At 35.9% G+C, this 23517-nt stretch overlaps 1 protein-coding gene across 1 annotated transcript; it reads left to right on the top strand.

Moving 5' to 3' along the window:
• Window positions 1-23033, top strand: LOC132270433 (uncharacterized). The gene is made up of 5 exons (XM_059771613.1): window positions 1-82; window positions 281-526; window positions 633-685; window positions 741-942; window positions 22717-23033. Exons 1-5 carry the CDS (start codon window positions 1-3, stop codon window positions 23031-23033), a joined length of 900 nt encoding a protein of 299 aa, XP_059627596.1.
• The last annotated feature ends 484 nt before the right edge of the window (window positions 23034-23517 follow it).

The following is a 23517-nucleotide window of genomic DNA, read 5'->3' as shown; positions in this document are numbered from 1 at the left end:
ATGCATTATGGTGGTCAGTTTGGTAATACAGAATTAAGTCCATATTTTAGTGGGTCTGTTGAGATATATGAGGATATAGACAGTGATCTCATGTCAATGATATAACTTCAATACATGATAGGTCTGCTTGGTTGTCCTACTACAACAAGTAAACTATTATACAAGTCTTACATTGATGAGATTTTAAAGGAGTTAAAGACTGACAGGGATGTGATTAACATGCTCGAACACTACTAAAGGCTCTCCCTAATTAAAATATATGTGGTGTCAATCACTGAAGAGGGAAATACAGAAGGTGAGAATGATGGAGATAGATCAGTAGAGGTGGGAAATGCAGAAGGTGAGAATGATGGAGATAGATCACTAGAGGTGCTTGCAATAGCAACTGAAGATGGTAGTCATTTTGATGTGCCTGAAATTAAAGATGAAGATGATAGTGATTTTGATATGCCTGAAACTGAAGATGTAGGTGACAGTGATTTTGATCTGCTTGAAAATGAAAATGACAGTGATGTTGATAGAAATGGTAATGAAATTGAAGATGTGAATAGGTAATGATATTGAAGATGTGAATGATGAATATTACAATGACAATGTTTTTTTGAATTTTTATGATGACACTTTTATGATAGATGAGGAGATTGATGAAGTAAGAAATAATGAAGATGCAACTGATGTGAATGAGGTAAAAAAAATGAACAACCTGAGATTTAATCTGATAAAGATAATGACAGTATTAGGCTTCTGAATATGCACCAAGTGAGGAGTTGATGAGTTTGGTATACTCAAGTGGTGGAGAATATGAGGATGGTGCCACAAGTGGGCCATCTTATCCAAATTTCAATGTTCATACAGACTTGGGAAATAAAAAACTTGAAATAGGCATGAAGTTTGATTCTCAAGCAGAATTTAAAGAAGCAGTAGGGGATAAAACTATAAAAGGTAAGTTTAACCTAACATTTATAAAGAATGATGGAGATAGAATCACAGTGATATGAAAGGCTAAATGTGGGTGGAGGATTTATGCCTCTAGAAATGGTGAAGATAAATCATTCCAAATAAAGATATCACAATTGTACGTACTGGTGTAAGGCACAACTATAATACCCCTAATTTTAAAAGAATAGTCTCGGTGTTTAATTAATTGTTTTATGGATTTTTCTTCCCTTAATTGCTTATTTAATTATTTGTTTAATTGTTTTATTATTTTATTTTGTTAAATTATTTGTTTAATTATTTTATTTTGTTAAATTATTTATTTAATTGTTTTTATTGAATTGAATTATTTGTGTAATTGATGTTATGCTTATGTGGTAATTTAAATTAGTTGTTTTCATTAATTGTTAACTTAGGATCAGTTGTTGGAAATTGTTTTAATTATTTCATTAGGGTTTTGTTTTTAGGTAGTCACGTTTTATTTAGCCGACTTAGATATAGAATGAATTGTTCGGTTCCCGCCTCTAAATTATATTAGAATTAGGGTTGGTATGTTTTTCTTAAACCTATAAATACAACAGGGGGTTTACCAAGGGTTTTTGGAACCTTATTCACGTACTGGAGGCAGAGTGAAACAGAGAGAGGAAAACTAGGGTTTAGCTAGGGCTAAGATTTAACCAAGGAAGGATTAAAGGGGTGTGGTTCATGTGTTGAATCAAGGAGGAAACAGAGGAGCAAAACAATGAAGGATCGCCGGAGAATTTAGGAAGACGACGCTGAGGTTTTGAACCGAAATCTCAAAGTCAAGTTCTATTCTTAACTCTCTCCCTTTAACTTATGTTCTTTACATGCCTAACACAATTCCAAGAATATATAAATATTAAAATTAATTTGGTTCGCATGTTAGGTTCAATTATAACAGTATATCTACACATTAATTGGTGGTTGCTTGTTTTTAAATTTTCTTGCATAATTCATGTTTTAATTGATGTCGATTAATGAATAAAGAATTTAATTGTTTCTGAAACACACTGGAACCTAGTTTAGACACCTAGGAACCCTAGGAATGGAGGACAGATGTTGGAAAAGTCGCCGGACTTGAAGAAGATGAAGGAATATGAGGAGAACCGGCTCCCTTTTGAAGGGAGTAGGCTCCCCTAAGGAAAGAGCAGGCTCCCTCAAGGAGGGAGCCGGCTCTAGAGCCTTTGGAGGTGGCTCCCTCAAGGAGGGAGCCAGGTCCATGAACTAGGGAGGCGGCTCCCTCGATTTTTTTATTTTTATTTTTCAGCTTTTTAGTGACTTGTTTGGCTACGGTGCTTGGATTTTGAAGTTTTCAGATTCAGGTAGGAGTTGTAATGGGGGTTTTCAGTAATGTCTAAGGCCATATTAAAACTTCCAGAGGTTAGTTAATGTGTAATAAATCACCTAGTGCTTATAGCGGAAACAGTATATAATTTTTAAAACAAATTGGTATACTGTTGTTAGACGTGGAGAATTTTAATTACTTATGTTTAATTTAGCAGTTTTCTGTGGATGGTTAGACCACTCTAATCAAGTATCAGTGGTAGGAATAAGCATGTTTAAATCTGTCTAATGCTTGCTAAGGATTAATTGATGTTTACATGTGTGATATGTATTATCAATTATTGGACCTTTGGAGTAGTATCAAATAAGCTTGTTGATTTACAAAACTTTATCATGCTTAGTACGGAACAATTGATGTTTATATTTAATTTTTTATTATCAATTGTTGGATTTATGGTTTGGTTGATATTTATACTCACTGTCTGTATTATCAACTACTGGATGTTTGAATTGTATGCACCGGTATGGGATGGTGGCATACTATGGATGGATTAGCTCAAATCGCTAAGTCCTACCTATTTTGGAATAAGGGAATGGATTATAAAAATAAAATCCTACTTATATGTAAGTCAGTGCAGCTGAACAAGCTGAACGACTAACTAGATTTATTATGGATAGATAGGATAGAACTTTAAATATATATTTATGGCATCGCGATATGAACTTGAGTCTCAGAGTCGACGGTTAGGGAGCGTATATGTAATAGGATGCGTAGCTGGCTATGTTGGTTGAGGTATACCCTGTTAGGCTTAGGTACCCATGCCCACTCAGGTGTGTTTTGCATGTTGCCTTCTATTCAGGTTGAGACCCTCTTCACAGTCCAGTGAGAGTCTCGTAGTGTGGATATATACCTATGTACGGATTATATAGCTATTGTTGAGTTGTTTAGGATGTACATGGGTATCGAGTCTCTGTTTGGATTGTAGTAGGATAGAACTTGTTCGTGGGCCTAACCCACTTCTGTTTTGTCCAGGTGTTCGTCAGTTCTAGGCTTAGAGCTTGTTCGCGCTGAGCAAAGATGGTCACTCATTCTTCCGATGATGTAGGATCTCTCTTCATGATTTAGTATTGGTTTTCTTTTAGTTTTTCGTTTCAGTTTGGGATTTTATTAGGGGTCCACTAGATGGATTCCCGAGTTGTTATCTTGGAGGTTTTGGATTGGCAGATCATTATTCATATTTATTTCTAATGGTATTGGGATTATTAGATTTTAAGTTTTAATTTTAAGGGATTATATTTTAGAATTCCTTCAGCTTTAATATTTCATTCATAAATCTTTTTGTATTCTGTGTTTGTTTATATATTAATTGTTTGATATTCCCTCGGGTTTGGGCTTGGGCTGATTAACCCATGTCTCGAAGTCGAGGGGTATCACAGTTGGTATCAGAGCACTCCAGGTTCAGTGTCTCTAGGATTGTATCGTACAAGGCTTCCGCGTAGCGTTTTCTCTTGATTAGAGCTTAAGTTTAGGATTCATTGTATTCCTTTACAATTCGGTTTAAATCATTCTGATGTCTGTCTTTTCGTATTAACATATGGTTAACGCTAGAAGAGGACAGAACATGCAAGGAAATAGGAGGCAAAGGAGAGCGGCACGTAAGCAGCAAGAACGCCTACAGCTTCAACTAATGGAAGAACAACAATTGCCTGGGTTTCAGGATGATGATGGTCAGTTCTACGAAGAGCAAGAGGAAGTTCAGCAAACACAAGATAAAGGAGGAGATCCAGAGTATCCTCCTCATATCAATGACCTCATTGCTCGGGCTATAGAAGCAGGGGTAACAGCTGCACTCCGGAATCAACCACAGGTTCAGCAGGCACCTATACCATCACCAGTGGTTCAGACTGATACTTAGGAAAATGCTAGGAGTTCTTTCACAAAGGGGAGCCCACCTTAGTTCTCCGGCTCCACCGATGTGCAAGCAGCTCACTAGTGGAAATAGGATATCGAGCGACATCTTCGCTTGGTTTAGTGCACATGTGACGGCCTAAGTTTTGTAACCCGGTGCGTCAGTGATGAGCCAAAAGTTGACCCAATAACGGACCCGAAATGCGGAAGCAAAAGACAAACCAAAGTCTCTAGAGATATAAATTATCCCTAAGGCACCAGAGTGACCTTCCATGAAGTTACGGAACTCAAGGAAAATAATCAAAAGCGAAAGCTAGAATGAAATGGGTCAAATGGTACCCTATGGCACCAATAACGACCAAAGAAACAAGATCTAGTTCAAACTAGACCATGTGTGCCATCAAATAGCTTAACACAAGATAAACAAGGTCCTGTGGGAACAAACAAATGAAGTCAACCTATCTAGGCAACAAACCAAACAAAACCCACAAGGCAGCATCATTTCGGTCATCCAAAATGATGGTTCGGTCGACCGAAGTGAACCAAGAAAAGAAGGGGAATGAGCCTTTGTTTTGGTCTATCGAAACAAGCCACCGGTCGACCGAAACAGGTCGAAAATGTGAAGAATGAACCTGTTATGCACCAAAAATGAAAAGAAGTTCCTAAGTCTCAAATGGATCCCCCATAACATGATTAAATTGCATTATGTGCTATTGTGTGATGATGTGAACATACACGAAAGTGCAATATGGAATTTTAAACATGTTACAATGGCCAATGACCTTATTATAATTCGTTTACAACATTTGACATGTCAAACCTCCAAGTTAGAAAAATTACATTTCATAGGCAAAACTTAAACATGCTAACACTTGTATGTGAACAAGAATGCATTTAAGTAACCTCAAATCTACAAATCACCCGAGGAAAGTGCAATCTTCGAATCTTGAATCCTGTACCTGAACAATACCCCCAATAACTTCGGGGTGAGTAACATAAAGCTACTCGTAGGAAATGAGCATGCATCGACTCGATTTCTTATAGAATTTTACATTAACTTGAAACAATTCAAAAGGGTCATGCCACCTAATGTCTATATCAAAGGTGAGACTCAGGGATCATCCTAAGCTACCTTAAATCATTTCTAGCATAAAACATATCCTTCCTGAAATTTCAACAACATAGGTGCATGCAATACAAAGCAACAAAATATAGATTCTCAAAGCCATTAATTTGAAATCTAAAATGCGAAAACGACAAAAGTGGGTCATGCCACCTAACGTCTATGTTCCAATTGAATTTATAGGATCATTCCTAAGCTACATTTGAATAATACAACTTAATGTACTTAACAACATCAAAGTTTACAATGATTCATCAAAAATCATAACACATGAATGTATTTAACAACATTAAAAGCATGCTATAATTCATTCAAAATCATAATGCATAAATGTACTTAACAATATTAAATTGTCAATAACCAAAATCACAAGTCATAATTAAACATTGGTTGTCAACTTGGAATTGAATGCGAAATCAAATAGTGGAAGACTTGGACATTACGTCTCGGACTAAACCAAAAACAACATGGTTATTTCGGGCATTAACCCGCTGGGAAGACAACCATAGTGCGCACTATCTCAATTGGGGAGAACTCATACCTCCCGCACTAGAGCCAAACTCTAGCCATATCATTTGTAACAATGTCCCAAGACTCCAAAATAAACCAAATAAGTTCACAACTTATGCATAATTTATATAATGCACGAAATCACCTTCCATGCATAAGTAGGTTGAAACCACACAATCCATGCCTTAGAATTTCAATTCTAAAATGGCATATATAATGTCATATACAAGTGTGCAATTCACTACACAAGATAATAATATATTTAATATTGGAAACATGTTCTCATGAACATAAATTTAACAACAATATTACTCAATGCTTAAAACATAACCAAGTGACTACACAATAAGTCCAAATCCATGATTTAAATATAGAAATAACTTCTACAACACAGTTAAATATATGGAACAATTAGATAAAATTTAATTAAATAAAAATAATTAAATTCTCAAGATTTCAAATCTATTCCAAATGGCCTCAATTTAATATATGTTAAGGGACATAGCATGGTTATCAACAATATCAAGTTAAAACTCCGATTAAGTGACTAAAACACTTAAAATGAAATTACTTAATCTAATTAATTAATTTCCTCTAGAATTTAAAACAACTTCAAATGTCCTTAAGTTAACATAGGTTAAAATCTAATTAAGTGACTAATTAATTAAATTCCTCTAGAATTTAAAACAACTTCAAATGTTTTTAAGTTAACATAGGTTAAAGAACATGCCAATGTCTATTTTAATATCTCATTACGAGTTGATTTCATGCTAGTTACAACAATGTAAATTAAACTTTTATCAAAGAAAAATATTAAATAAAAGTCTCAATACTTATTCAAATCCACCCAATTTAATATATGTTAATAATCATATCAAGACTTAATTTCCTAGCATGCCACAATTTGATTCCAAGCCATAGACAACTATATAAATTAAATCTTATACAAGAAATAATTAAATTAAATTTCTAGATTATGAATAAAAACATGCATACAAGTTGTTTAAGTATCATTAGCATGCAAGACAGCAAGAAATTGAAACTATAACACCCCCTACCTCAATTTAAGATGAAAATCTCAAAGCCACCAAATTGAAACCGCTCTGAATCCAAAGAAACTTCTAGTTTTTGTAGGGGGACAACAAGGTGAACATAAAACTCCAAAGAGGGCATACCAAAATCCTAACTTGGCCTTAAACCCGAATTCAAAAATTGGCCAAAAATAGATTCGAATAAGGGGAAAAGATGCGCGCAGTTAAGGCGAGTATAAAACACAAAGGCACTATGACTTTTCATTGAAGGGAAGAAGCTCAAAAGAGGAGAGAGAAGGTGGCAGCCCCATGGGCTTCCATGGCTGCCAACCACGAGAGGGAAAAGAAGAGAAAAATCTGATTTTTCTTCTTAAGTTGCCTTATTTATAGAAAAACCTTAAAAGTGCCCCGAAAGGGCCCCGCCGGGTCCGGAAAAGTAAAATTTGAGCAGACACGCTCAAACGAAACCTCCGTGAACAAAAAAGAACCATAATGAGAAAAAATGAACAACAGAAGAAACGGCATCAAAAATTGAGTCTCGAACAGAAAGATATGCCCCGAACAAGTTCAGTGGCAACAGGGGCCAAAAATTCTGAAACTGGAGAAAAACAACTAGAAAGAAATTCTAAGAGTACATGACTCAACGAAAAGTGAAAATGAATCTCGTACGATTATCCAGGCTCAAAACAAAGTATTTTACAATAACTTTCATTAATTACACAATGACCCTTCCAAAAAGCAATAACTGCGAAACTGGCCCAGAATAAAAATATCTTCCAAAAAGATATTTTCTTAAAAACCCCTAAAATAAATATCTTCAAAAGATATTTATGAAAAACACCCCAAGAAAAGAAAAAGTTTTATGAAAAATAGTGCATCCATGCCCCTATGGGAACCGGGAGCAACTAGAGTACTTTTCTACAAAAGTAAAGATATGTATTTCATGGAAATCACTTAGAATGAAGATACATGAAGTCAAAAACCAACTTTGAGCACAAAAACTGAAGTTGTGCCAAAAAGTGACAAACGGGGAAAAGACAAAATAAGGAAAAAGACGAAAAGTGAATAGTGTCCAAAAAGTGAAAATGTGGAAATGACTCGGTCCTCAAAGGAGGTTGTCAATCCAAAGAAAAGAGTCTCAAATACCATCCTCAAGCACTCAAGATGACACTAAGTGATAATAAACTGAACTCAAAAAGGAAAAAATCAACGGGAAAAAAATATCCGTGAAAATCTAAGAAAAGGAAAGGAAGGAAAATGACCGGGTCATTACAGCATGGAGGTTCAGAAGCAGATGTTTGCTACCTTCAAGCTAGTTGGAGATGCACTACAGTGGTGGGAGTCAGTTACCACCACAGAGGAGAGGATGTCATTGACTTATGATCAGTTCAGTGCACGCTTTGATAAGAAATACTTTCCTTATGTAGTCAGGGCAGCTATGAAGACAGAGTTCCTTAATCTGCAATAGGGAAATATGATAGTGGCAGAGTATGAGCAGCAGTTTAAGCGTTTATCTCTTTTTGCTCCAAAGGAGGTGGATACAAAGAAGAAGAAGCGCAATAGTTCCGTTAAGGGACTGATGTGGTCTATTTAGCAAGCTATTACAGGTAGTCCAGCCTACACTACTTATGCTTAGGTGGTAGACGCCGCTTTGCAGCAGTATCAGTTGACCGTGGACTTCAGACATGCTAGAGGTGAGAAGCGGGGTGACAGAGACTCTGCTAATCAATCAGCTGAAAAAGGAAATGGCAATGGACACCGGCAGAATAACAAGGACAATTCCAGGGATAATAACCTTAGAAGAAGCACAAGGGTGGTTCAGATGCTCACAGGAATGGGGCACCTATTTAGAGGTAGTAGAATGGTGGACCACAGGTAGGACAGGGTCAGCCACATGCAAACCGACAGAGGAGGCCATTTGGCACTTTCCAGGGTAGTTGCTACATTTGTGGAGAGTATGGTCATACTTCCAGGCAGTGTCCTAAAGCAGGACAGAGACAGGGACAGCATGTGCAGCAGGGACAGAGGGTACCGGTACCTTTACCCGCTCCACAAGTTCCATGGATTCAGGGACAGACTTATCCAGCATTACCAGCACCGCCACAGCCTCATGGACAGGCACCGCAATAGTTGCATTACGGTGGGGTTTTCAACCCCATGCTGCAGGATATTCAGGCACCTCAGGCTGTTGAGGGTATGTTTCTTATTCAGGGTTCAAAAGGTCATGTTTTGTTTGATATGGGTGCTACACACTCATTTGTATCTCAGTCTTTTGTTACTTTATCCGGGATGATGACACGGGTATGTGATATACCTCAGGGTATTTCTACACCGTTAGGCAACACTGCCATTTTACATGAAAATGATGGGCTTGTGACACTAGATATTGGTAGACTTAGATTTCTAGCCAATCTTTTGGTCCTGGACATGCACACTTATGATGTAATACTTGGGATGGATTTGTTATCGCACTACTATGCCCAAGTTAATTGTTATGATAGGTCTATTGTGTTCACCATATTTGGTCAAAATATGTACGTCGTTGATATGCCACATTCTAATGGGGTCATTAGCACTTATTTGTTCCATATAGAGGAGGAAATGAAAGAGGGGATTACTGTGTCATTGGATAGCCTACCAATTATATAGGATTTTTTGGATGTATTTCAGGAGATTCCAGGGTTGTCACCTAGTCGTGAGATAGATTTTGTAATTGACTTGGCTCCAGGCACTACGCCTATTGCTAGGGCACCATACAGGATGGCACCAGTGGAGATGCGAGAGTTGAGGGATTAGATTCAGCAATTACTTAGCCAGGGTTTTATTCATAGGAGTACTTCATCCTGGGGAGCACCAATTCTGTTTGTGAAGAAGAAGGATGGTTCACTTTGGCTGTGTATAGATTACAGGGAGTTGAACAAGGTTACTATTCGTAACAAGTACCCTTTGCCCAGGATTGATGATCTTTTTGATCAATTGAAGGGAGCTACATACTTCTTTAAGATTGAACTTCGTTCTGGATATCATCAACTTCGGGTTAGGGAGCAAGATATTTCGAAGACAATGTTTCTCACTAGATATGGTTCTTATGAGTTTTGTGTCATGCCATTCGGGTTGATTAATACACCAGCAGTCTTCATAGACTTAATGAACAGAGTCTTCAGGGCTTATTTGGATCAGTTTGTCATTGTCTTCATTGATGATATCTTGATCTATTCTAAGTTGGAGGACGATCATGCTAGACATCTTCAGATTGTGTTGTAGACACTTCGTGAATACCAGTTATATACTAAGTTTGAGAAGTGTGAATTTTAGCAGCGGGAAGTGAAGTTTCTGCGTCACATGGTGTCAGAAAGGGGAATAGCGATAGATCCAGCCAAAGGTTTCCGTAATGGTTGAGTGGGGACAACCTATTTCACCTACTGAGATTCAGAGTTTTCTCGGATTGGCAGGATATTATTGTAGGCTCATCTAGGGGTTCTCAAAGATAGCGAGACGACTCACTCATTTGACTAAGAAGGGTGTACGGTTCGTGTGGGATAAACACTGTCAGAAAGCTTTTGATGAGCTAAAGCACAAGTTGACTTCTGCACCGGTTCTGTCTACTCCACAGAGCAGGATAGAGTATCTTGTCTACACCGATGCTTCTTTGCAAGGTCTGTGATGTGTTTTGATGCAGGAGGAATGACCGATTTCGTATGGATCTCGTAAGCTTAAGCCTCATGAGCTTAATTATCCAACACATGATTTGGAGTTGGCAGCTGTGGTCTTTGCCTCACGTATTTGGAGGCATTATTTATTGGGAGAATCCTTCAGATTATTTAGTGATCACAAGAGTCTGCAGTATTTGTTCACTCAACGGGAGCTAAATATAAGATAGCACCGATGGTTAGAGTTTGTGAAAGACTATCATTTCTCTATACAATACCATCTAGGGAAAGCGAATATGGTGGCAGATGTACTCAGTCGTCGACCTGCTGCTAGTCTTTCTACTTTATTCACCACTGAGTGGAATGCTTTGAAGATAGTGGATGAGTTGTCGGATGCTTTCATGGCTTGCATGGTAGTTACACATTTTATTATTCACAAAGTTTTGAAGGCACAACTCACGAATCAGCAGTGCATTGACAAAATTGCGGAGATAACTTCTGGAGAGGTCCCATTTTACTATGTTGGGACTGATGGAGGTTTGAGGTACAAGGGATGTTTGGTGGTAACTTCTGCTGATGATTTGAGGAAGGATGTGATGACTGAGACTCTTCATTCTGAGTTTTCTGTTCATCCAGGAGGAGACAAGATGTATCAGTATATGAAGCGGCAGTTTTGGTGGGCAGGTATAAAAAAGAATATTGCCATTTTTGTCTCTTGGTGTAGTACTTGTCAGATGGTCAAAATTGATCATCAGCGGCCGCTAGGAGCTCTACAGCCACTACCGATACCGAAGTGGAAATGGGAGAGCATTTCTATGGATTTCATGGAGGGATTGCCTAATTCCTTCAAGGATCGCAATTTCATTTGGGTCATTATGGATAGATTGACTAAATCAGCTCATTTCTTGCCTATCCGCTCTGACTTCACTTTGGAGCAGTTGGCGAGACTATACATTTCAGAGATTGTGAAGCTGCATGGCATTCTGTTGTCTATTATATCAGACAGGGATTCAAGTTTTGTGTCTAGATTTTAGAAGAGTTTTTAGCAGGCTTTGGGTACAGAGTTGCATCTTAGCACTGCTTATCATCCTCAAACTGATGGACAGACCGAGCGGGTTAACCAGATCATGGAGGATATGCTTCGTTCGTGTGTTCTTGATTTCAAGGGCCACTGGGAAGATTATTTGCCACTAGTGAAGTTTTCATATAACAATAGTTTCCAGAAGACTATTGGTATGGCACCATTTGAGGCATTATACGGCCGACCGTGTCAATCGCCTATTTGTTGGATGGAGGTTGGAGAGAGCAAATTCTTGGGTCCTGAGTTCATTAAGGATACTTCTGAGAAGATTGCTCTTATTCAGGATCGTATGCGCACTGCCCAGAGTCAACAGAAGAGTTATGTCGATCATTGCACTCGTACTTTGGAGTTTCAGGTTGGGGATCAGGTTCTACTCAAAGTGTCTCCTATGAAGGGTGTAATGCGCTTTGGGAAGAAAGAGAAGTTGTCATCGCGGTTTGTCGGTCCCTTCATGATTACGAATCGAGTTGGAGCTGTAGCTTATCGGTTGGCACTTTCGGATAATTTGGATCATGTGCACAATGTGTTTCATGTTTCAATGTTGCGGAAATTTCTGCACGATGAGGATCGGTATCAACATGTCGATGTTAGGAGATTGAGTTATAGCCGGATGCAACCTATTTGGAGCCACCGTGTCGTATTGTCGACCGTAGGGATCAGATTCTTCGAAATAAGGTTATTCCTTTAGTATGTGTTCAGTGGAGTCATCACAATGAGAATGAGTCTACTTGGGAACGGGAGGATGTCATTCGCTCGTAATTTCCTGAAATATTGGAAGAAGGTAAGAGCGAATTTCAAGGATAAAATTCCTTTTGTTAGGGGGGAAGAATGTAATACTCCTAATTTTAAAAGGATAGTCTCGGTATTTAATTAATCGTTTTATGAATTTTTCTTTGCTTAATTGTTTATTTAATTATTTAATTATTTTATTTTGTTAAATTATCTGTTAAATTATTTTATTTTTTAAAATTATTTGTTTAATTATTTTTATTGAATTGAATTATTTGTGTAATTGATGTTATGCTTATGTGGTAATTTAAATTAGTCGTTTTCATTAATTGTTAACTTAGGATTAGTTGTTGGAAATTGTTTTAATTATTTCATTAGGGTTTTGTTTTTAGTTAGTCACGTTTTATTTAGTCGACTTAGATATAGAATGAATTGTTCGATTTTCGTCTCTAAATTATATTAGAATTAGGGTTGGTATGTTTTTCTTAAACCTATAAATACAACAGTGGGTCTGACATGGGTTTTTGGAACCTTATTCATGTAATGGTGGCATAGTGAAATAGAGAGAGGAAATTTAGGGTTTAGTTAGGGCTAAGACTGAACCAAGGAAGGATTAAAGGGGTGTGGTTCGTGTGTTGAATCAAGGAGGAAATAGAGGAGTAAAACAGTGAAGGATCGCCGGAGAATTTAGGAAGACGACGCTAAGGTTTTGAACCGAAATCTCAAAAGTAAGTTCTTTTCCTAACTCTCTCCCTTTAACTCATGTTCTTTACATGCTTAACATAATTCCAGGAATATATAAATATTAAAATTAATATGGTTCGCATGTTAGGTTTAATTATAACAGTATGTCTATACATGAATTGGTGGTTGCTTGTTTTTAAATTTTCTTGCATAATTCATGTTTTAATTGATGTCAATTAATGAATAAAGAATTTAATTATTTCTAGAACACACTAGAACCTAGTTTAGACACCTAGGAACCCTAGGAATGGAGGACGGATGTTCGGAAAGTCACCGGACTTGAAGAAGATGAAGAAATAGGAGGAGAACCGGCTCCCTTTTGAAGGGAGCAGGCTCCCCTAAGAAAAGAATAGACTCTAGAGTCTTTGGAGGCGGCTCCCTCGCTCCATGAACTAGGGAGGCGGCTCCCTCGAATTTTTTTATTTATTTTTCAGCTTTTCAGTGACTTGTTTGGTTATGGTGCTTGGATTTTGAAGTTTTCAAATTCAATTAGGAGTTGTAATGGGGGTTTTCAGTAATGTCTAAGGCCATATTAAAACTTCCAGAGGTTGGATGATGTGTAATAAATCACCTAATGCTTATAGCGAAAACTGTATATAATTTTTAAAACAAATTGGTATACTGTTGTTAGACGTGGAGAATTTTAATTGCTTATGTTTAATTTAGCAGTTTTCTGTGGATGGTTAGACCACTCTAATAAAGTATCAGTGGTAGGAATAAGCATGTTTAACTCTGTGTAATGCTTGCTAAGGATTAATTGATGTTTATAATTTAACTATTTATTTCATTAATTACTGGATTGGTATTAAAGTAAGCATGTGAATTTATATATTCTATTATGCTAACTTGGAATTAATTGATGTTTACATGTGTGATATGTATTATCAATTATTGGACCTTTGGAGTAGTATCGAATAAGCCTGTTGATTTACAAAACTTTATCATGCTTAGTACAGAACAATTGATATTTATATTTAATATTTTTATTATCAATTGTTGGATTTATGGTTTAGTTGATATTTATACTCACTGTCTGTATTATCAACTGCTGGATGTTTGAATTGTATGCACCGGTATGGGACGGTGGCATACTAGGGATGGATTATCTCAAATCGCTAAGTCCTACCTATTTTGGAATAAGGAAACGGATTATAAAAATAAAATCCTACTTATATGTAAGTCAGTGCAGTTGAACAAGCTGAACAGCTAACTGGATTTATTATGGTTAGATAGGATAGAACTTTAAATGTATATTTATGGTACCGCGATATGAGCTTGAGTCTCAGAGTTGACGGTTAGGGAGCGTATATGCAGTAGGATGCGTAGCTGGCTATGTTGGTTGAGGTATACCCTGTTAGGCTTAGATACACATGCCTACTCAGGTGCGTTTTGCATGTTACCTTCTATTCAGGTTGAGACCCTCTTCATAGTCCAGTGAGAGTCTCGTAGTGTGGATATATACCTATGTACGAATTATATAGCTATTGTTGAGTTGTTTAGGATGTACATGCGTATCGAGTCTCTGTTTGAATTGTAGTAGGATAGAACTTGTTCGTGGGACTGACTCACTTCTATTTTATCCAGGTGTTGGTCAGTTCCAGGCTTAGAACTTGTTCGTGCTGAGTAGAGATGGTCACTCATTCTTTCGACGACGTAGGATCTCTCTTCCTGATTTAGTACTGGTTTTTTTTTTTTAGTTTTTCGTTTCAGTTTGGGATTTTATTAAGGGTTCATTGGATGGATCCCCGAGTTGTTATCTAGGAGGTTTTGGATTGGTAGATCATTATTCATATTTATTTCTGATGGTATTGGGATTATTGGATTTTAAGTATTTAATTTTAAGGGATTATAGTTTAGAATTCCTTCAGCTTTAATATTTCATTATCTTTTTGTATTCTATGTTTATTTATATATTAATTGTTTGATATTCCCTCGGGTTCGGGTTTGTTTTCTGATCAACCCATGTCTCGGAGTCGAGGGGTATCACAAAAACAGTCAACTGACATATAGTTATGTAGGAAAACATTATACTGAAAAGATTTTTGTTGATCCAACTTACTCGTTGAAAGGTTTTGTGCAGAAAGTTGAAAGTGAATTTAATGTTGAAATGAGTAAACAAAAAGTGGCTAGAGCAAAGAAGTTGGCTTTAGTAATGATTGAAGGTGATTATTCAAAGCAATTTGCAAGAGCTAAGGACTATTATGGGTTAATACTGGAAAAAAAAATCCTTGGAGTATTGCTAATATAAGAACAATACCCTATAGTGATGATAGTACTTTTATCTATAGGTTGTTCTATTCCCTAGAGGCTATGTGAAAAGGATTCTTAGAGAGTTGTAGACTATTTATTGGTTTAGATGGATGTTTCTTGAAAGGACTCGATGGGGGACACTTATTGTGTACTGTTGGTTGGGATGGCAACAATGGCTTTTATCCAATTGCAATTGGGCGTGTTGAGGCATAATGCAAGGACTCTTGGGAATGGTTCTTGGATGAATTGATGGGTTTAGTTGGCAATTATCATAAGTACACATTTATCTCAGATCGACAGAAGGTATACATGTTTATCTTTTAATGTATATGGTCATTTATTATCTTAGTTTAATGTTTTACATATTTACAATATTTTGCTTTAAATTTGTAGGGTCTACTTGAGGTATTTGAGCATAAATATCCTAGAGCATATATTATGTTCTGTATTAAACACATATATGATAATTTCAGGTAGAATACTAAGGAACATATTCTAGAATGCATCCACAACATAGACAAAATTTGATTTTGTGCTACATATGGAAGAGATGAAGGCAGTTAACAAGGATGCACATGACTGGTTAATGAAGATTCCTTTAAAGGTCTAGGCAAGGTCAGCATACACTACAAAGAGTAGGAATAGCCTATGTGCAAATAACACGTGTGAGTCATTTAACAGCTATATTGGGAAGGCAAGGGAAAAGCCTTTAATTTACACGTTTGAAAAGATCAGAAAACAACTGATGCTAAGGTATCAAAGCAATTGAGAGATGATGGATAAGGTTAAGGGATTGTTGTGTCCAGAAATTAAAGAGAAATTGGATAAAATTTCTGAAAATGTAAGAAGATTGCGTTTGAGTTATGCAGGGCATAACAAGTATGAGGTGGAAAACATGACATGGAATGAAGTTGGGATTAGTGATTATGTGAATCTTGCTGCAAGAACTTGTTTATATAAGTATTAAGACATAACTGGCATACTTTACAAACATGCAGTGGCAGCAATTTTGAATAAGAGGTTTGATCTAAAACTTTTTGTTGACCCTCCTAACTATAAAGAAACATACTTTAAGTCTTATGAATATGTCATAATTCCAGTGTCTTTGAGGAATATGAAAAGAGAAGTTGGTACTGCTCCAATACTGCCACCACCTTATATGACTAGACCTAGAAGACCTAAATAGAACAAGAAAAGAGGTCCAGGTGAGGGTCTTTCAAAAGGCCAGTGGTGAAGAGGTCAAAATTAAGATGCACTAAATGTCTTGTCTTAGGTTATAATGTAAGGACTTGTAAATCACTTGAGCGTGTTAGAAGATAACCAAAAGGTAAAGGTGGAAGACCATATGTAACGACCCAAAAAGATACCGGTCGATAATACCAAAAAATTGGCATAACCTCTACAGAAAATAGTCCTATAACAACCTGTTGAAACGCATATAAAATGCAATGGCCTCACTTGGCCTTAAAACTAATCTATTATGTCCTAACGCATAATGCAAATAGTATACAACATTCCCAAAATCAACAACATATATATAAAAGTCCCGTTCCTCTAATTCATTCAAAACGTGGAAACATCAGTCCACTACCTAGGCCCATAATCCTTTACAAGGAATGCACTTTGATTATTTAATTTCAAATTTCAATGTTCCTTTTATCCGTGTGGAAATTAACCTATCCACACATTCTTATAATTAGTAGGCATATCTCATAATTTATTAAGAATATACTATGCTAATCTATGCTCGTTGCATTTCTTTATAACTTAATCTTACCAATTTACATGCATTGGGAATTATCCCTATTACTGTATTTTCTTGCAGCAAAACAAATGCTGATCTGGACCATTGAATGGAGTGCTCTGTATTGCATATTAGATTAAAATGGTAGGCATGCATATTTGGGTCGCTGAATGGGGATGATAGATGGTGGATTGATCCAGTGTGTTGCAGCGCATGGAATGGTGGTACACATGTTGATCTGGACCATTAGATTATTTAATCTTAAGTGGATTAATCCGTAATCTGGTGTATTGTGGCACAAGATAAGATGTTACACACGCTAATCTAGGCCATTGGATTAATTTAATATAAGTAGAATGATTTGGTGCATTACGGCGTATGGTAAAGGGTACGCATGTGCATCTGGACCATAAATGTGGTCTAGTCAATATAGAAATAATTTGGTGTGGGCGAGCTCACAGCAACTGAAAGACTCCTGATGCGCGTTGAAAAGTGCGCATTTAAACTCCATAAGCTTAGGTATTCTAGGACCTTTATCTATCTTACTTTCCCGTTTTAGACTAATTTTATATTATTGCCCTTTTTCAGGCGCTTATCCCAAAAATAAGTTAATTCAGCCAAATAAGAGCCTAAAAGAAGCTAACTCAAGCTGGATGGAAGAAATGAGTAAAGTCAGAATGAAGCAAAGTGTGAAAATTAGCAAATTCGATCGATCACAACATTTCTTCGATCGATTGAAGCATCATCGATCTAGGCATTTCAAGATGGATCCAAGCAACTGGCTTTATCCAAAAGATCTTAGCATGTTTGATCAATCCAACAATTCTTCGATCGATCGAACATATTCAACCTTATCCACACCTACCATTCCACCTACCACTTTTGTCTCTTTCCTAAAATATCCCAAAATATCTCAGTGATTTGTCTTTATTCAAAAAGGCGCCGCCAAGGATGATCGATCTCTGCAGTATTCGATGGATCTCAGTAATGTTCGATTGATCTCAAGACAATTCGATTGATCGAATATCCTCAAGTCTGAAAAAAAATAAGTTCCAGCTCATTAAAAGTTGGCTCATGGTGTAATCAATTCAAGGACCATAGTGCATGACTCTAGACCATTGGGGGTGACATTTGAGCCTCCTATATAAGGATTTTGAGCCATTTTTATATCATATCTCATATCTTGGAGAGGAGGCTAGAGACTAGAGAGAGCTTTTACACATCTTTGGGAGTTCTTTCATTCTTCTAGGGTTTCCATCAAGAAGGAGGTCATTCCTACCATGGAGATAGCACTTGAGGGTTGGATGACTACTTCAATGAGTGGCTAGACATCTACTTAAGGTTAGAGTAACCCCTAAGTTTGCTTCCTAGACTTAGTGCTTTGTATGTTTTTAGGGATTTACTTGTAACAAATGTTTTGATCTTGGATTTGTATATTTATCTTATGGTTTCTACTTGATGTGTATGGCTTAATGTTTTCAATTGATTATCTATTTCTAATCATATGTCTATGTATGCTAAAATGGATGATTCATGTGTTTTTCTTGAGATGTAATGGAATTTATGCATGTCTATATGTATAGATGAAGTTAATCCATACATGATCAAAACATAGTACTTAATTGAACACTTTTGCAATTTATTTGATGGTTCACACTTGTTTCTTGATGGATTGTGCCACACCTTTAGCTTACTTAGTTTAATTTCCATATCTTTAGTGTAGATGTAGTGTAGTTACTTTAGATTTATAGATAGGTGGACAATCTATTTTTGTTCCTTGTTGTTCCATCCTTATGAATGCAAAGAGTGTATGTTTCTAAATAGTTGTGTGTGCATAAATTGTGGTTTCATTGAATGGATTATGGTCTTATTTGATAGGTTGTGCTTTTCATTTGAATTGGTTAGACAATCTATACTTATTTGCCATCCATGCCTAGTTTCAATTAATGTCACACACACCCACAAGTTACAATTCAATTTCTCCATTGATATACAATTGCTAGTGTCTAGTGAAGTCAAGCTTAGAGGTGAGCTCTAGTACCCCAAGTCCTCTCCTTTATATCTTTTCCCCTACTTTCTAAATTGTTACTTTTGCTTGCTCTAATTTCAATTGCATTATAGTTTAATCAACTAAACAATCTACCTTTAATCACTTGACCTACTAACCCTAAACATTGTTTCCATTGTTAGTGCACCCACATTCCCTTAGGACGATCCCTACTCACCCTAACTATATTTTTAGTTAGCGGTAGTAGTGGCATTTATAAATTTAAAACTTGGCCACACTATTTTACACATCTTTTAGACGTTGGTGCTATGACCATACCAACTCCAGCCAATCAGAATGCGCCAGTACACATGGAGACTTGGATCCAGTGCGTACAAGTGCGTGGGGGCGCGTGCTGATCCCTGTTTGCCTGTTTTGTGACATGAAATTGAAATGGTCATAACTCAGTTATTTTAAATCTAAATTGGGTCATTCTTAAGGTCAAATTCAAAGATTTTTCATCCTCTTTCCAATGGTACTAATTTTATTATCAGATTCCCATCATACTAAGAGATATTTACATTTTAGTGAGACGGTATCGAAAAATTATTTACCAAGATGGAGTATTTATGGGAAACTATTTCTGACGATATTTAGTAGCATTTAAATTGCGTAAATATAATTAAATTAATATATTATTATGGAAGGAAGTATATGTATATATATATAATTATTTATATATATGTATATATGGTTTAATTGTTTAGGATAAGTATGGAGGGATGTGTGTGTGTGTGTGTATATATATATATATATATATATATATATATATTGATATACATGTATATATATGATTTAAATAATCAAAGATTATTATAGATGGTATTATACATATTTATATATTATATAATATATGTGTATGTATATATATATCATTTAAGATGATTAATATTAATTATTCTTATTTGGTATATCTAGATAAGCTGGTTATTAAAGTAATGTTATGCTTATGAAATGCATGAGATGTCTATATGTGATTTAATTCATCGTTAAGTTTAAAGTTGGTACATAGTTGAATTGTAGGCGTGGATGAGTTGCAGAAAGCTTAAATATATGGCCTAAATATTTGTATGAATAAAATACATATATAGGAAGCATGAATGAGTTGTTAATTAAAAGTATAAATATATACTTAAGGAGGCATGGTTGAGTTGCCAATATATAAATAAATATATTTATAATAGCATGGTTGATTTGCCAAAGCATAAGTTAATGGCTATATGTATTAGATGTTTAAATTGCATCTATGGTTATTGTATGTATAGGTTGGATTAAGATTAGATGTTCTTAAATTAGAATAATCTAATATTTACAAGTTAGTGTATTATTGTACATATATTAATAAAATAATACTGGTGGAGATATGGATGATTTATTAAAGCTTGGATATTGAATATGTGATTTAAATAATTACAGTTATTATTAGGGATGAGATTAAATGTATTATTCCATTAATTATGTTTTATTATTTAAATGATTTAATAATCGATTAGGATGTGATTAAGGTTTAAGGAATTTTTCTTTAAAAGAAATAGTGGATTAATGTAGGTATGATTAATATTTAATCATTGTTTATGGGTTTTAAAAATTAATGAACCTAGTAATAGATGTGGTTAGTGTATTATTGTTTATTAAAGTTAAAACTTTATTAGGTTTGGTTTTAATCAGAGATGATCTGCTTATTGGTTTTCAGAGGCCTGGTAAAGAGAACTTGCTCGTGGGTTTGACTCACTTATTTTTATCTTTCAGGTATTAGAGGTTCAAGTCTCAAGGTTGAGGATCCGCAGTTTGTGAGACTTATTTATCATCCACTCTTATTTATGTTAAAGTAGGATATTATTATTTTAACTTAAGTTTTATTTATAGATTTCTGAATAGTGTATGTTGATTTAGGGGTCCTTGAATTATGGGATTCCCGAGTTGTAACATTTGGAGAATTATTATTTAATGGAATTATTATTTATTAATTTCTTCAGTGAGTCATTTATTCTTTCTAATTCTTTTTGTAATATGTGCTTGTTTAAATACTTTAATTGTTTTGATGTCCTCTGATTTTATGTGCGGACTTGATCAACCCGTGTTTCGAAATTAGGGGGTATCACATGGATTGTCGTCCACAACCTCTTTTCCATGTCTTGAAAATATTAAAGTAATGGGGTGAGCCAACAGCTTAGTAGGAAGTGTCTAAGACACAACTCTTATGACCCCGTGAATCCACACAAAGAATAGAGTACAAGTAAACGGGATTATGCCTTAGGAAAACAAGCAAAGCAACAATACAACAAAAAGAATGTATATAAGTCATCTGACCACCAAGTATACAACATATGCCGATGAAGTGCAATGTCATGCAATGTTGCTCCCCATTTTTGAAACAATACCATTTCACTTTTCCAAACCGTTAGTGCAATCCGATCCACAGCGACTCCATGGCGTTACGAGAAGAAGATTGGTTAACTATCTTCGACCACATGGTAACTCCAAGGCGTCGTTAAAGGGCCTAGGTAGCTCAACCATGCTAGAGTCTCTCCCTAGTCCTCTCTAGACCACACTAATGCCACGGACCACTAAGCGACTAATAGGCGTCTGGGTTTTTGCAAATAATTTTAAAACATTTTTACAAAAAAATTTCATTTGTTTTCGAAAACACTTTTCCCTTTTTCTTTCCAATGAATGCATAAATGTTTCATTCTTTCAAATGCCAATTCAATAATGAAATTTTGTATAAGCCGATAATTTCCAACAATATGCAAATATAACATACCATAGCATAAATTGAATATATATTTCATTACATCAACTCAAGGAACATATATTTGAACCAAATATTCATATAAACCACATTATCACATAAAAATTTAATTAAACATGCTTAGAAGTAATTTAAGGAGAGAAAATTCACTAGAACCAAAGAATTTGTGGATTAGAACACCCCTACCTCAATAAAGATGAAAAGCCCTGATTCAGTCGTAAAATTTAAAATCCCAAAGGTGCTCCAAACTAAAAATTGCTCCGATTAAAATAGAGCCCTCATCGTACTCGTCGACTTTGCCTTCAGTTGCAAAGTTTAATTCTTAAAGGAGAAGGAGAGATCAAAGCTTTAAATAGAGAAATAAAAGAAGAAAAGAAAATGTAGAGGAAAGAGAGAGTTTCTGGCGTGGAGAGAGAAAACTGATGAGTTTGTAATGACTCATAAGTCATTTGTAATGACTTATGGTGGTGGTGGGTCTCAGGCCAAATAAAAATCTCAATTTTTTTCTTTTCTTTCATTTTAACAAACATATACACTAACCAAGTTATAGCCACCAAATAAACATGTAAGCAAATAATCTATGCACAAAATAATAATGAATGAAATGCAATGAATCCGAAAAATAATAGCCGTACACCACAAATTCGGTTACGGGTCCCACCTCTCCCTGCCCAAAAAACGAAAAAATGCCGAAATGGCAACCAATGTATTTCCAAGAGTCCTAAACTCAAGAAAATATCCCAACCAATTATCGGGACTCTTCGGCACACCTCACGGTGCCCGGCACACAAAACGAGACAAGATGGAGATAAACCTGAAAAATAAAAAAAAATCCTAAAAAATAGAAAATAATAAAAATCAAAAACATTACACCACCAATAGTAAGAGGCGCACAAGTGGTGTAGGTGGTGGTAGAGATGAAACTGTTGTTGGAAGGAGTGGGAGGAATTCTACTACAGAAGGTAGGAGAGCTGCTAATAGAGGTGGTGAGAGAGCTAACAAAGGTGGTGTAAGAGTTAACAGAGCTAGACAAGGAGCTAGAGGTGGTAGGGATGACAGAGATGCTACTAGGGGTGGTGATAGTTTTCACATAGGTGGTGGTGGCAGACTTGCTAGAAGTGGTGACAGAGCTGCTAGAGGTGGTGGCAGAGCTGCTAGAGGTGCTGGCATTGGTGGCAGTGGTGGCAGAGTTGGTAAGAAACCTGTTATACTTCATTCATAGGTAAAAATTATAATTTTTTATTTCATATTTATTATACATTATAAACACATGTATGTTGACATTTACTACTTTATTTAATAGCCATCAATATCCACTTAACATTATGGTCTTGGTGAAAGAGCTATTGTTGGTCATTCAGAGGTATTATTATTGAACCTCTTATTATTTTCTTTTAGGTTACATTAAAGAAAACTGAACTAACACATATTTTCCATCGATTAAATAGGCATTGACATCCACCCAATATGAAGTGGTTCATATGGATTTTCCATCCACACTTAACACACAAGAATGATGGCATGTTGATGAAAGTGGTAGCAAATTTTTTATGCAGCTTTTTTAGTGGACAAAGTGACGATTTTGAAGAAATGGTTGACTACATATAAGTATTTTCTTATGTTTTTATTGTAAACCTAAGTAATGATAGTGGTGGGTATTTTGTATTAATGGTGTAATGTGGATGGTTTATTTTGGACAGTGGTGG

This window comes from Cornus florida, unplaced genomic scaffold (assembly GCF_030987335.1).
Source record: "Cornus florida cultivar Cherokee Brave unplaced genomic scaffold, ASM3098733v1 CherokeeBrave_3.0.0_Hap2_Chr08, whole genome shotgun sequence".
Lineage (NCBI taxonomy): Eukaryota > Viridiplantae > Streptophyta > Magnoliopsida > Cornales > Cornaceae > Cornus > Cornus florida.
This window is presented reverse-complemented; position numbering and strand designations above follow the sequence as displayed.